This window comes from Bombyx mandarina, chromosome 24, assembly GCF_030267445.1.
Source record: "Bombyx mandarina strain Sakado chromosome 24, ASM3026744v2".
NCBI lineage: Eukaryota > Metazoa > Arthropoda > Insecta > Lepidoptera > Bombycidae > Bombyx > Bombyx mandarina.
In genome coordinates this window covers 8808141-8824307 of record NC_143230.1, presented here as the reverse complement: position 1 = coordinate 8824307, position 16167 = coordinate 8808141, and the positions used below count along the sequence as shown (strand labels likewise).

Here is a 16167-nt window from a genome sequence, read left to right as displayed (position 1 = left end):
GATAAATAAGGGGGGCAATCGCACGAAATTAATATAGAAAATCTGTATTAAAATTATTTTGAACTAGCGGCCCGCTCCCGCTCCACTCGGGTCTTTCACAAAAACTTCAACGATATTTGACGTTGCTTTATTATTTTAAATAAAAGAACACTTATTGCGGCATAACTATAATAGTTAGACATATGCTGTCGCGACGCTTTTTGTAATTAATAATATGTTCTACAAAGTCGTAGTACATTATTTTATTGTATGATCAATAGTTTTCTCAGGGCACGCGATGTAAAGAATATTTTAGGTAATATTTTTAGACCTAGGGTTACATTATTGGAGTTTTAGTAAGGATCACTAATTTTTTTCAAAAAAGATTATACGTAGCCTATGTCACTCGGGAATAGTGTAGCTTCAAAACAGTGAAAGAATTTTTCAAATCGGTTCCGTAGTTTCGGAGCCTATTCAATACAAACAAACAAATCTTTCCTCTTTATAATATTAGTATAGAAGTACAGAGGTATAGATTTGAATTTCGGCTTTTTATTATAAACTAGAGGTCCCGCAGTAGTCGAAATTCGACTATAATCAATTGGAATTGTAAGTTTGTACACTATTATGATTGTATTTTATACTTCTATGATTACAAATTTCGCCAAGACTACACTATAAAAAATATTAACAAAGACAAACAATATTTAATCTTAATTTGACAACAGACGTCAAGAACAAAAGTTTGACAATAAATAGTATGCATGCATGTGTGTGTCAAATACATGGTATGTAGTGTGTGTAATGTTTTCTTTATTGATTTAATGTATCTTTTATGCATTATTTAAAAAAAATATTAGCATTGTGCACTTCTTCTCTATATTGTGTATAAGTGTGGAAAATTTCATACTCCTGCGTCCGCGCAATTTAAATTAAAAGGGATACAAAGTTTTGCTTCACGTATTAATATATAGATTTTGAAATATTAATTACTGTGTTTTGATAACAAATTCATAGTGATTTCTTCCTAAAACCTATTATTTATGTTTCTTAAGTGAAAAAAACATTTTTTTAATGTTATAACTTTTTTAACGGGGGGGGCATACAATTTTAGAAATGTTACAGTGGGGCATGGCATGCATGGCACAAAATAGGTTGGGAAGCACTGCTATAGATTCTATAATATAGAGCAAAAGTTGCTAAATGGCGGACTGCGAGAATACAGCAACTTGCAGCAACAGAGTAGGCAATTTTCCAGTGAAGAGTTCTAGATAAAATTTCTGTGTAATAAATATACAGAACTACAAAAATTTGCTTTGAAACTTCTTACTTTGTTTGGGTCAAGTAGGTACCTTACCTAATACATATTTTTGAAGCAACATTTTCGAAGATCAACCACATTATGAACATAACCAGGATTTAATGTCAATAGCTCGCACCAATTTTACTCCAACTTCAGACAGATGGTCGCAAAAAATCCTTCTTTTTTCTTAATGATATGCCAAAAATACCTTTTTATTTCCATAATTACATTGGTTTAATAAATATGTTTTTCTATAAAATGTTGTGCGGACCGTGATGGTCATTTCATTTCCTAACGGACCCCGAACGAAACTAATTGGTGACCGCTCTTATAGTGTCAAAAACTAATTGTATTTTTCAAAACACTAAAATCGAACTAACCGTTTGTGTCTTCTCTTCAATAACCGAACTAACTATCATATGCTTTACTTACACTGAATCTCTACCATCATCATCATCATTATCCTGCCCTTCTCCCAGTTACCTGGGGTCGGCGCAACATGTTTTCTCCTTCCATACTCTTCTATCATACACCATTTCTTCGCTCACTCCCCCCTTACCCATATCGTCTTTCACGCAATCCATCCATTTCTTCTTAGGTCTACCTCTTCCTCTATATCCTTCCACATTCATAGTTAACATTTTCTTACCAACCTCATTTTCATTTCGTCTCATCACATGTCCATACCATCCCAAACGCGCACTTCTTAGCTTCTCTGTCACAGGTGCCACTTTCAGACTTCCTCTAACATGTTAATTCCGTATTCTATCCATTCTCGTTACTCCACACATCCTCCATCGCAACATTCGCATCTCTGCTGCATGCAATCGCCTGAATCTCTACCGTGGACTTAATTAGGTACGTGTGTTTTTTTTTGTGAAATATGATGCTATGATTGCGTTGACAAATAAAAAAAAACATGGCGGATCGAACGACGCCATTATTGTACAACATTGCACACTGGGTTTACTAACCTATTAAAACACGACATGTTTCTAATAACAAAACGAACAGATATCAATGCAGGCTATCGTTCTGTTCTTACGAAATAATTACTAACAGTACTCAGTTCACAACAAAATATTGATAAACAACTTCATTAAATCACACTTGAATTCAATTTATTTTAATTTTATTTAATGTTAATTACGATGCCGTGAGAAATATTATATTTATTTAAAGTATGTAGTGAGAAAGACTTTCAAACTACACTGCACTTCAAGATATTTAAGTTTATGGAAAAAGCCATTTTCAAATGTTTTCAAATTACTTGTTAAAATAAAGCGCTTTTTTTTTGACGGGTCGTTAATAATTTCCTGTTATTTGCACAAAAAATTATTATTTAAACCCATACTTACTTACGTTCAGTGACATCTATGTGCATACGTGCGTAGCATTTTAAAATAATTCAATTCACGTAGCGACATCTATTGGACGGATCGGAAAACTATATGAAATTTTCGAAAAATATTTGTGTTCTGTTATGACAGAAAAATAAAATAGTACATAATCACTTCAGATATTTATTTATATAAATATGTATTTCGTAGTAGATATGAAGTGTACACATTTTTTTTAAACAGCTAAATAGCAGCTCTTTTTTCTAAATATAACTAAGTAAATAAAATCAATGTAGGCGTATATGGTGTATGTAATCCTTAATTTGACTGCGATTTAACTTGCTGGGTACAGTTGTCAGATTCTCCGAGGTAGGTTTCTGTCGTAATACGATTTACGTAATAGTAATTTGCGAACGAATACTTTCAACAAGTCATATTTTATTCTCATATAACTTTTTTTTGTGTATGTGGCATTACTGTTGGCCCAGAGACCTTTCCAGTTTCACCAGGACAGGTCGGCGAGCAAAGATTCAGCCAAGAGGGGTGGGATTAACTAAAAGTTTTTTAGATTCGAATGGTGCGATATATTCGTTGCATTGTTTTCAGGGTGGCAGCCCTAACTGGATACGAGCCACAGGATCTAATCGAGAAGACATTGTACAACTTTATACACGGAACCGATGTACTTCATATGAGATATTCACATTGCACATGTAAGTATTTATGTTTCGTCTCTTGCACTTTGATGGTAATTAAATTTCGTTGATAAATCGACACATTCAAGAAATATTATTATAAATAACATTCAGCTAGAACTGAATGACAATGCTATTCCCCCATATACACAGCCCACTGAGTTTCTCGCCGGATCTTCTCAGTGGGTCGCGTTTCCGATCCGGTGGTAGATTCTGCGAAGCACTGCTCTTGCTAGGACCAGTGTTAGCAACACTCCGGTTTGAGCCCCGTGAGCTCACCTACATGTTAGGGCAAAGCTGAAAAAGCCTCTCAAGGCTATCAGAATAGGTAGGACAAAAAAAATTGTTATTCCTTGCACCTGACGAAATATTGATCGTCAACTGTTTTATTTTTTGCGTGCTACATCACGCTAATAACGGTACTTTATAAAAAAAAAAATTGCATAGGTTGGTGGACGAGCTCATGGCCCACCTTGTTGTTAAGTGGTTACTGGAGCCCATAGACATCTAGACCGTAAATGCGCCACCCACCTTGAGATATAAATTCTAAGGTCTCAGTATAGTTACAACGGCTCACTCGCCCTTCAAAGCATTACTGCTTTACGGTATAAATAAGCAAGATGGTGGTACCTACCCGTACCTACCCGTGAAATAGCTCACAAACACGACACCACCTACTAAGTTTCTTGCCGGATCTTCTTAGTAAGTCGCGATTCCGATCCGATAGTAGATTCAGCGAAGCTCCGCTCTTATTAGGCCAGTCTTAGCAATACTCTCAGGCTGAGTCCGTGAGCTCATCTATCGAGCCGCGCAAAGTTGTAATAACCCCTTACCAATGATTAAGTAGGAAAAAAGTGGTAGGACTGATCTCCATGAGTGCTATAGCAAAGCAGAATACCTTAGAAACCTGGTGTGGTAAGTAATTCCTTCCCAGATCTTAAAATATTAAGCGAAGTTTGTGATGTTAGTTATTCTTTCGCTCAAAATATATAGAACTGATTATGATGAAATTTCACAATCTAATAGCTTAAATATCAGAAAAGCTCATAAGCTGTGATTTAGTACGATCAACGTACGATAGATGGCGTGGTTAGTCGTTTGATAAGTCGATGGTTCTCAGCGCAGCCGCAGCGGAGTCTGAAATAAAATAATTGCTAACATTTTTTTACAGTACTGACAAAAGGTCAAGTGACGTCACAGTACTACCGTTTCTTGACCAAATCCGGCGGCTGGGTGTGGATGCAGAGCTACGCGACCATTGTGCACAACTCTAGGTCGTCCAGGCCTCACTGCATCGTGTCTGTTAATTATGTTTTGAGGTAATTTTTCTTAACTTTCAAATTTCATTTAGTTTATTTTTCTTTGTAATTTGTAATTTTTTTTTTCAACCGCCAAAGCTATACGTACGTACGTACATACGGGTTTGCTGAGTGCATATATAATTTAGATTGCAATCCAGATTAGAATTAGGTACTACTTGTACGATTTAGCTAATATGTAATGTACTGTAATGATAGTATAGTAACCGGCAAACATCGTGAGCAAATGACCTTGGCTGCGCAGAACCGAATTTTAGATCACTTTGGTGGTGAGGGTGAGGCGCGACGGCAGGGGAAATCGTATCGAGCGCGTTATTGGTAGATCAGTCGAACCTTGCGTAAAGTACGCTTGCGTACAGTGAAAAATCTATCGTTATTAATCGTTAAGTTATATTTTATTATAATTGCTTGTTGACTTTGTTGCCATTGCTATTTGTTGAGTGTTTGTTGATTTTTTATAAAAAATACACTATGCCGCGACAAACTGGTGGAGTATTCAAAAGAAAGGGTAGAAAAATTGTGTACGACGTATATTGCTTCATTATAAAACAGGGGAAGAATGATATTATGGAAAAAGTAAAACAGACTTCGGAAGCAACAAAAACATCAGTGAGTACTGTTAGGTGCATTATTAACGAAGCTAAAGGCTCTGGCTTGCTCATCGTGCTTGGGACTCCGGGTAAGAAAAGATCAGGGAAGAAGAAAGTTACCGGAATGGATAGTTTCGTTCAAACTGTAATAAAAAGGCTTCGAAAATTTTAAAGAAGATATACATTTTAATGGCTCGGAATGAAGTTTACGACGAATTATGAAAGAGCTAGGCTTCAGATGGAAAAAAAAAACAGAAAATAATCGGAAGCTGGTAATTGAAAAAAGTAACATTCGATTACTACGAATCGAATATCTTCAAAAAATAATTAATTATAGACAAAAAAGAAGATCGAACCGACCGAGTCGTAAACTACACCGATGAGCCCTATGTCGACTTAACACGATGATGGCGACTCGGATGATGAAAACAGTGATGATGATAATGGTCAAGATTATGATAACGAAAAAAAAATTACAAATACCAGCTTCGCTTCAACTGAACGAAGACCTGGCAACAGCTCTAGTTTTGACTTAATAGAAGGAATATCTATTTTACCCCAAGATTAAATTATTACAATTATTAACCTATATTTTTTGTTGATGTTCTAATAAATATATAAATAAATACATATGTTGATTTTAATAATTTAATTGCATTATGACGCAGAGTAAATAATATTTTTGCACGTGAGTGTACCATGCGCAAACTTACCCCCACTACGTCAACAAATGCTCAAGAAGTTTGCCGGCTATTATAATTAGTTTTGTGCATCAATATAAAAAAAAAACACTATAATAATAATACAAAACGTTAGTGGCAAGTAGGTGATCCCATGGTAGAAATATCCTATGCGTTGAACCACTAAGGTTTTTCTAAAGAGAATGATTTCTATTAACGGACACAGATGCTGAAGATATTGTCAAAATAGATGTAGGTACACATCGCTACCAAGTCAAGAGCCGAAGAGGGACTTTCGCCCGTCCCCATCCCCGCTATGAGCCATCCCCGCCCTTCTCATCCTCCCGATAAAGGACGTGGATAGAGCTGAGGGGATCAAAGCCCTATAGGCCATGCGACGCGCTAACAACACACTAGCGTGCGTGAGCTACAGTTCTGCGAAGCTGCGATTCAGCGAAACTGTCGTATTTTGTCAAACAGGAGGTAGCGGATCGCGTTCCTGACGGGCTGTCGTACCGTGATGGCCAGTATCGAGTCCTCGACTGTCACCTCGACAATTCCGTTGGCCGAACGCGCTTTTTTAGTATTGGCCGTGAAATTTCCCCTACCCCGAGTACCATCTCGGGCGAGGATTGGACATCAGGAGCAAGTTATTGATAGGGCTTAGTCGGTTATCGTCCTGCGAGGCGAACTTCGAGCCATTACCGAGATGTAGTTAGTCGTAAATTAGGTTTTCAATCGCAAGAAGGCCGTATCTAATAACCGTTCGCATATGGACAACCCAAAAAACTCGAGATATAAAATATTAGGGCGAAGACCGCACCTTAACCCATTTATCCCATGAAACTGCGATACTTTAAGATAATTTTTTTTGTATATAAACTATGGACATCTTGTAGCGGATGCCCCTAAACTTATATCGTTGTTAAAGCTAAGGCATTTAATTATTCTATGACTAAACACAGAAAATAAAAAATAAAAAAATTATACCAGCCTTTATTTGTTACAGACAAACTGATTAAATTTTATCAATTTGTGGTTACTGAAAATTTACAAAATCTTTCATTAAAAATAAAATATAGGATAGGTAATATGTTACTGCCATCTACAAGAGTAATGAGAAACTAATCGAAGTGAAGCCATCTAGCAGCCGACGCCCGTAAACGTTTTTGTTGAGTGCTTGAGTTGCTTATCTATAACTAATTTATATGTATTATCTATGATTTATCCGATTAACGGGTCAACATTTTATCTTGAGAATTAACATTGAAAGCCGCTAATATTCTCTTTTCAGCGAAATCGAAGAGAAACATCTCATCTTGAACATCGATCAGGTGCCGCCGAAGCTGAACCACGATGCGCCCGCCCCGTCCCACGTGCCGACCACCACCACGTCTCCCCAGATGCACATTAGACACACAGACAAAATAAACCACATACATTTAGATAGCGAGTTCAGCGGCGACTCGAGCGGTGGGTACACATACTCGGAGTACGCCCTGCCGGTGATACCGACCTACGAGAACCAGGACGACTACCATCACCAGCAAAACGGCTACCAAGAACTCTTCTACAACGAAAACTACACCGAACCGGAGGTCATACAGAACAGCTACGTGAGCTACCCCCAAAATCAGAGGCCCTTTTCGGCCAGTTCCTCATCGTGCAGTTCAATAGAAGGCCCTGAGGTCACGAATCAATATAACTACACGAATCTGATATCGTTTTATCCCAATCAAAACGGTAGGCCGGTTGTGGACGGGAATTTTAGTAATTTCGGTAAGATGACCCCGAGTCCCTCGGTCCAGGAAGGATACACCAGCGTCATAGTGGACAACACGCAGCAGTTCCACCACCACGGGGGTGCGGTGAATGAATTTGTTCATTGATCATTTCCTTTAGATTCGATGGAAGGTTCTAGATAGTGGTTCAGTGAAAAGCGAAAGGTCGTACGTCTGATTTATATGTGACTGTGAATGTTCTCAAGAAAACGAAGATTGGTGGTCGCACTGCTGTTCCCTAACTCTATAGATATATTTAAAAAAGAGCGAAATGTTTGCTTCACTAACTCTTTCGGCCCGCTCCCAATTTTAAATAGTTAAGTCTCGACTTGACAATGTGACGAGGCAAAGGTTTTGAATCCGCTCCCGTCACTACAAATACGATACAAATAGAAGACTTAATTAATATGAATCTTATTCATCATCATACCTGACCGTGTTAATACTTAATACTGACGTTAAACAACGCCATCTAGTGCTCGGGAGACGTGACCGCTCCCTTGAGAGTAATTCTGACGCGCCATTTGTGCGAGTTTTTAGCTTAGCAAAGTTTAAAAAATTATCTGTCGCTATTAATTTTTTTTTAATCATTGAACCCGATTTTACGTCTTGTAAAAAATGCGATTTAATTTTACTAATTTACGATAGTTTCCTTTAAAATGAATAAGTACTATGTGGTTTTAATGTTTGAGATCAACGAATTTTATTTAGAATCTCAATCTTTGTAATATATTTTATCGTATACTTTAAATATATAGCGAAAATACCTACGCCTAAATCTTGCCTGTTTTAATTATGACGAATTTATGAAAAAAAAAATTATAACTTTCGAAATTGCTTCCCATAGGTGTACAGAGGTAGGAAGTTGTTAAGTGTGAATAAAAACTTGTAAATAGTTTAGGGTTCTCTATTTTATACAAAATATATATATAAATATTTTAAGCTATGATTTATTATGTATCGTAATTTATTTGTGAACATTAAGGGCACTATAGTCCAGAAGGCTTGGTAAGTTTTTTTTTCTTTATATTTATAACAATTTCATTAAATAAGTAAATAGAATATTATAATAATAAACTATAGAAATTATCTAGTAAGGTATGAAATTATTTTGTAATGCCTTCGCGGGCCGCAGGCGTGAATTAATTATTAATATGATTTGAAAATATTTTGTGTTATAATTATGGAAGGTAGAGGTAAGTTATCTCAGACTAAGTTCTATTGAGGTTACTAGCAGTAGGTAAGCAAAGAAAAGGAGATGAAAACTGACGGTGTCCGGCTGTGAGTGGTCATTAGGGTTGCCACCCGTACTTTTTAATAAATACACATCTACATATACATTTTTAATAAGTACATTATTTCTGGTAATTGTACTCTATACTTTATGTGAACCATAAAGTACACGAAATTAATATAATTAGCATGATTTTATTTCTTTGAGATATTTAAAAGTTTACTCATTGTATCTATCTATCTATCGCCATAATTTTTTCGTTAAGCGAAATACATCGATGGCTCAATCGATGTCGCCACTCGCCAACGACACATCACCTAAGCACTCGTTTTTTAACAAATATTTCTGAACGCAACTTAACCTCAAATGTCAACAATGTCACTGTCATTAATTGTCACAATTTATTGCTTAATTTTTTCAATTTTAGTAAAAAATATGAATTTAAACATAGGTAGGTAATAATAATAATAAATTAATAGAACTTTATTTTAATAATACTAGGTATGTACTTTTTTCCTACCTATATTAACTAATATACTTTATCTGCAAAAAAGGTGGCAACCCTAGTCCTCATGTATGCAGCAGAACAATTAGAAACGGAATAAAGTGTCCAAAGCTTAACAAATTATTATTAAAAACTTTTGGCGCCATCTTTGAAATTTCATCACTTGCTACAGTGGCGCTGCCATAATCGTTCCAACACAGAGATTTTCCCTTGCCTCTTCGCTCTGTAGTTTTAACAAAAACTGTTTTTAATTATCCGAATTTAAGTATTTTGTGTTCGTTAGTATTATTAATTTCGGGAAATGTGTATTTTTTGTTTTTTTTCCATGTTTTATGTGTATGTGTATAAGTAATGATTTTTTCGCGACTTTCTTAAACATAATTAGAACAACTTTTACGGTTCAGATTCGCTGTTTTATTGTTATCTTTACTGACATTTCGAATGCTTCATAGTCGCTATGGCCACGGACGGCCGGAGACTGATCATGTTTACGACAAAACAACAAATAAAAAACGTAAATGAGTATCGTGAAAATTGAACATTGTGTCCATGCTTCTATTTTGTTTCGATAATAACTCTGATAATTTCAGATATTTTTCTTATACGTTTAATCTAACTGATATATGATATTTGTTTATTTCTTCCGTGAAGCAGTAATGCGTTTCGGTTTGAACGGGAGGGCAGCCGTTGTAACTATATTGAGATCTTAGAACTCATATCTCAAGGCGGGTGGCGGCATTTACGTTGTAGATGTCTATTGGCACCGGTAACCACTTAACGCCAAGCTGTGTGCTGTGAGCTGGTCCAACCATCTATGCAATATTTATTTTTATTTTTATTTAATGACCTTTCCTGAGTATACGACGCCTTGCTGATGGCTCTTCAGAACTGACCCGTAATTAATGAATCCGGCGCTAAACACGCTTTCTTACACAACACAATGTGAGCGCGAACAAAACTAAATAGTAAAAGTAGTTTTAATAACAACAGAAATATACGATTTTTGTAAATTGAATCTAAGGAGGGTAGGAAGAGCACCGTCTCAGTGTATTAAAAAGGGTCCGCTAAAAGGGAGACAGTTAAGATGGCGCCACAGTAGCAAGTGGAAAGATTTGAGGCCGTCAGCGCAAAAGTGGCCTAAGCTTACCATAGTTATTATAGAGCAATGAGGCTTAAGTTTTCATGAATTTGAATTTAAGTAGGCAAAAAGATAATACGCGCAAAAATAATGTTTACAAAGCTATCTGTTATCTATGGGTGAAACTATAGATAGGCTGGGTTTGCATCAAAATTTATTATTTTTAAATAAATTGCAATGTACATAATTATAAGCAAGAAAAATTGTTGATTAGGCCACTTTTGCGCTAACGGCCTCATTTTAAAAACAACGCCCTAAACTATCACATTTCGCTTCAATCCAGTACACTTCGCTCTGTTTAAAACTGCGATATTCATATCGTTTCCACTTCCTACACTAGCACTGTTCCGGTGAGTCTTCCAACAATAACTTGCTGTTTACAGGTGAACACTTTTTTAACTTGTCCCCTATATACAAGATGGCGCTCCTTACTTCTACCCTCTATACTTGAATTTATAAAGTACTCTGATGTCAGAACACGTGCTTCAGAAAAAATGTTGTAAAATAACTTCTCCTTAGTGTATCTAATTAAAATAGAATTAAAAAACTATTGGTACAATACCGATGTATATCAATATATAGACAATAATAGATGTATGAAAAAGTTGTTTGTGTATACAATGTGTAATGTTGTGCTTGAATAGAGCTGTAGGAGTTAGCATAAGCAGCGTTTATAAAGATTTAAGTACAATTATTTTTAGATAGCGTCTATGTTAAATTGTTTAAAGTCGAAAATCTTGAGGCTCGCATGTGGTCGAAACATGACGCGGTCACGTGGTCCGGTGTGCTCATTGTGAGTTTTTTAACGTTTTCGATAGCGGTAAAAGTAAAAGTTAACTCAAATTTGTATGGAGTTGGAGCCCCTAGCGGCAAACGTAGACAAACGTTCTAACTTCATGGGTATATGAGTTAACTTTTACGTTATCGAGAACGTTAAAAAAAACTCGCACTAAGCATACTGTATAATTTAGCAAGCTTTTATTAGCTTTATACGTTTGTTTACGGTAAAGGCTCCTTATTGGCCGGGTTAAAAAAAATACGACCCGATTTCCTGTGTGTGAGGCTAAAGTTCTTTATGTGCAGATCTAATCGGTACATCGGTACATACGCATTGATAAAAAGGACTCCAATATGTAGGTACCCGATCGAATGTCCTTTGTGATCGCGCTTTTTCATATTCACAGTACGGTAACGGAATCTTTCAATGTCATTCTCGCCGACTTTAAAACGTCAGTGTGCTTAGTGCGAGTTTTTTAAGCGATCTCGATCGCGTGAAAGTTAACTCAGATTTGTATGGAGTTGGAACAGCGCCCCTCGCGGCAAACGAAGGGAAGCTTAACTTTTTCATAACTGTTACACTAAATTAGATACATTTTGTGTAAGTTTTATTCTAAATCAAAGACCTACTTGCCTAACTAAATAAAATAAAAAAAACTTGATACTTAATTACTTACTAGTCCGTAACTGTACATAGATCTATTTTACATTTCCAACGAAAGGAAAAAAAAGTATTTTTTTTTTTTTTCTAATAATCTTTTTTTTAGCGGCATGTTTGTAAAATTTCGTTTTTTATAATTATCTATACAACAACAATAGTGCTTTTTATAACTTGTATTTCCGGTATTCGATAATAAATCGACTATGAATCATATTATGTAGCAACATTAATTACATACCACTAAAATATACCTACCTAACAAAATGCATATTATTATAACCTCAAAAGTGAACAAAAATTTATAAAAATATTAAAATAGTAAAAAGGCGTTACATATGAAAATACAAAACAAATTCTAAGTAGTATCATTTTAAATATGAGTGATAATATTGTAAATATGTAATGTAGATTGTAGATAATTAATAAAATGTATCCAAAATGATTTTTCTACGTTAGATTACTTGCGTAAACATAAATTCAGATTACCTATCGAATGTATTCGCCTTTTTGTGGATTAACTAAGACCACAAGGTTTATGGTGGTAGTTTTCCAATTACAGAGCATAATGCGACTCAGTGGCGCACAATGCCGAATTATGCTGAAGCTTAGTTGAGCATTATGCCGCATAATGCGCTCTTGTGCTTTAATTGGAAAACTACCGGTAACGCGTGTTTATGGTGTTTCTTATCCAAGACTATTTTTAGTTATAAACGTAATCTCGAAAGGCTATATTACTGATAATATTTAGCTTTAAGTTTATAATTCGGAAGTGAACAAAACAAATTGTGATATCCTCAACATATTTACCTATTTATGATATGAAATAAATGAATAAAACTTACCAAAATCTTTTTTTATTGTATTAAAACTCGTTTAGGTGATGTAAGCAGCGTAATTTTTTTAAAGGGGTTTTATGACCTGATAGCTAAGTCATGTCTTATTTTAATTGATATTCTTATTTCTATGAAAAATGATAATATATTTTTTTTATTTTTTTATTACTTAGATGGGTGGACGAGCTCACAGCCCATCTGTTGTTAAGTGGTTACTGGAGCCCATAGACATCTACGACGTGAATGCGCCACCCACCTTGAGATATAAGTTCTAAACTCAGTATAATTACGACGGCTGCCCCACCCTTCAAACCGAAATGCATTACTGCTTCACGGTAGAAATAGGCAGGGTGGTGGTACCTACCCGTGCGGACTCACAAGAGGTCCTACTACCAGTAATATGGAGTGAATTGGAGTGAAATGAAATGAAGATGATTAATTTGAGACATTAATCAACTGGGATGAAATTAAATGAAATCAGATGAGATGATATGGGATGAAATATAATCTCAATAAAGTGGTGGTTATTTACTGAGATTTTTTCAGTGGACTTTTTGGAGGATCCCGAGAACTTACCTCCAGCGGCTTTATTTCATTTTCCCTCATTTGTGCCCTTTCACAGATATTAAATAGTTAATAAACCACCGTTATTATACATTTAAACCTGAAGAAACACTAAATAGACAAAAAAAAACAATACACACAAATTCACTCCTTGCGTTCCCGCCAAAAAGTTCTAAGCCCGTAAATAAACTCATCTTCCTTATACACTTAATATTTGCATTTTCTCACTCAAAAGCGAGTTTATTCCGATTCAATATTTTTTTCCATACCTATTCGCTGGTAGCGGGTTATTCTAGGTAGGTACGCGCCTGCGGAAGAATTTGGATTCCCGCGGCCCTGCGCGCACGTGTGGGTGGACACCGGGGTGGTTTTAGCCGGTAGGAGTCCGGCACGCCCCTCCGCCTTTCCCCAGGCGGAGGTAGTCCATGAGGATATCCCCCCGAAAAAAAAAAAAAAAAAGGTAGGTACGCGCGGACGGGAATTCCATCATCTTTAACATTAAACTTACTAGTACCGGTCGCATTGACCGTACCTATTGAAATTTTTGGAAAATTCACTCATTTAAGCTTTATAATACCGTAATGAAACCATTAGATTATTTTTAGATTAAGCATATTGTATTTTCTTCAATCTTTACTACGATTTATTTTTTTTCTATTTTCCAAGAAAAATACACACGCTATTTGCGTTGAATGATAAAATTGATAACTTTTTGCTAATTACTGGTCAATATGGCCGAGCGTGGTGGAAAAAGTGTCGTTAAGTTTATTGTTAAATAAATTTATTCAATAACTAGCGACCCGCCCTCGCTTCGCTTCGGAAACATTAAAACACACATGAAACCAAAAAAATAAATAAAAAAAGTAGCCTATGTTCATCAGGGACAATGTCGGCTTCTAATGGAAAAAGAATTTTTCAAATCGTTCCAGTAGTTTCGGAGCCTATTCGAAACAAACAAACAAACAAATCTTTCCTCTTTATAATATTAGTATAGATTAGTATAGATATATTTTGTACTAGCGACCCGCCCTCGCTTCGCTTCGGAAACATTAAAACACACATGAAACCAAAAAAATAAAATAAAAATAAAATAAAAAAAAGTAGCCTATGTTCATCAGGGACAATGTCGGCTTCTAATGGAAAAATAATTTTTCAAATCGGTCCAGTAGTTTCGGAGCCTATTCGAAACAAACAAACAAACAAATCTTTCCTCTTTATAATATTAGTATAGACAAAAACTGTGTGACATAAGAAGCGCATGTACTGCCATCTATTGGCAGGTAAGTGTATTTAATGAAAAACGAAAAGTTTTATTCTTTTGAAATTTTCTGCTTAGATAAGTTTACATATTTAGTTTTGGCGTTAAATTAAACTCAACATTAATATACATAGCACCAAATAAAGTAGTTGCAATAGCTAAAATGGCAAATAAAAGAGCAGGATTGGTATTATTCTTTATTTTATTTTATTTTCTTTTATGTTATTTTCATTCATGGATTATAATAAAAATATAAATAAATATAATTATGAATTATTGTTGTTATTATTATTATTTAATTATTTTTATACCAATATTTTTAACACTACGATAATGATTTATCAAATTAGTGCCATCTATGTTAAAATCTGATACACTAACTCCTAAACGCTTATCATAACGCATAAAAACATAAGGGTTTTTTTCTGTCACTCGATTTTACTCATAAATAATAAACACAAATAAATAATAAATACTTAAATATACAATACATACCTATACAAATAAATGATAATTCCATTAAATATTTCACTTGCTGCCAAATTTTGATACTATGAAGGCTAAGAATGAAACCGATTAACAATAAACTTCAAACATCATCAAACATCTTAAGTCCCAGAGCCCGAATCTTTTATGAATCAAGAATGACTGAACTAAGACCCCTTTAAGAAGGCCTTTCTAGTTTCGAGGATGTTATGATCTACGTTTAATAATGATACGTAATGATTTATGTTCATAAGATAGGCTGCACCGTCAGATCCCAAGATGACCAAGTAATCGATAAGCCATGTACTCTAAATAAATAAAGAAAAGTCTCGATTTTACCATCGCATTATGGAGGTTAGACATGAGGAGAACACTCTGTGTATGAAAAAATGTTAGTCGAAAAACAACTAATTAGGGTAGCGCCACTATAGGAATTAATGTAATTTCAAAGATGGCGTCAAAAGTTACCCAAATTCTCGAAGTAAATGCGGAAACTCCTACGATCTTCCAGTACGAGACCGAAGTACCATAACCCGGTCGCCCCGATCTCGACGCGGACTCCTCTGATCATGAGGTGAGCCCTACGAGAAAGACGGTTATTTTACCTCAACTCTGCCAGCCTCCACTCTCCATACTATGTTGAATTTATCGGTTCTCGTCCAATCACCGAAGTTATGCAACATCGTACGTGGTATGTACCTGGAATGGTCAACGCTTGGGAAAACCATATACCAAACACCCTCCTAGCTGAGCTTACGCTCATCCTGACGAAGCTGGAAAGACTCTCAAGATATATAACAGTTATCCTTCAATCCTAAAAAAAGAACTTTCCCTCCCATATTTTGCATCAATGGAGCAAAGTTCATAGCTCCTACTCTGTGGTCTTACCTAGAGGAAGCTACTGAGGTGAATGAAGTTAGCCCCACAAAAATTTTTTTTTTTCCTATTTTATACTTATTTTCTATTAATTCGTTTGTTCATCATTTGTTCATGATTGTTCACTGTTAATAATATTACGGTTTTA

General features: G+C 35.5%; 1 protein-coding gene across 2 annotated transcripts in view; it reads left to right on the top strand.

Annotated features, from left to right (window-relative positions):
- sim (bHLH transcription factor single-minded) overlaps window positions 1-12843 on the top strand; it is a 92625-nt gene extending 79782 nt beyond the window's left edge. For both annotated transcript variants that reach the window (XM_089737970.1, XM_089737969.1), the window contains exons 7-9: window positions 3229-3335; window positions 4489-4636; window positions 7201-12843. In XM_089737970.1, coding sequence (XP_089594096.1) covers window positions 3229-3335; window positions 4489-4636; window positions 7201-7795 — 850 coding nt within the window. In that variant the 3' untranslated portion in view covers window positions 7796-12843. The remainder of the gene's footprint in view (window positions 1-3228; window positions 3336-4488; window positions 4637-7200) is intronic.
- The last annotated feature ends 3324 nt before the right edge of the window (window positions 12844-16167 follow it).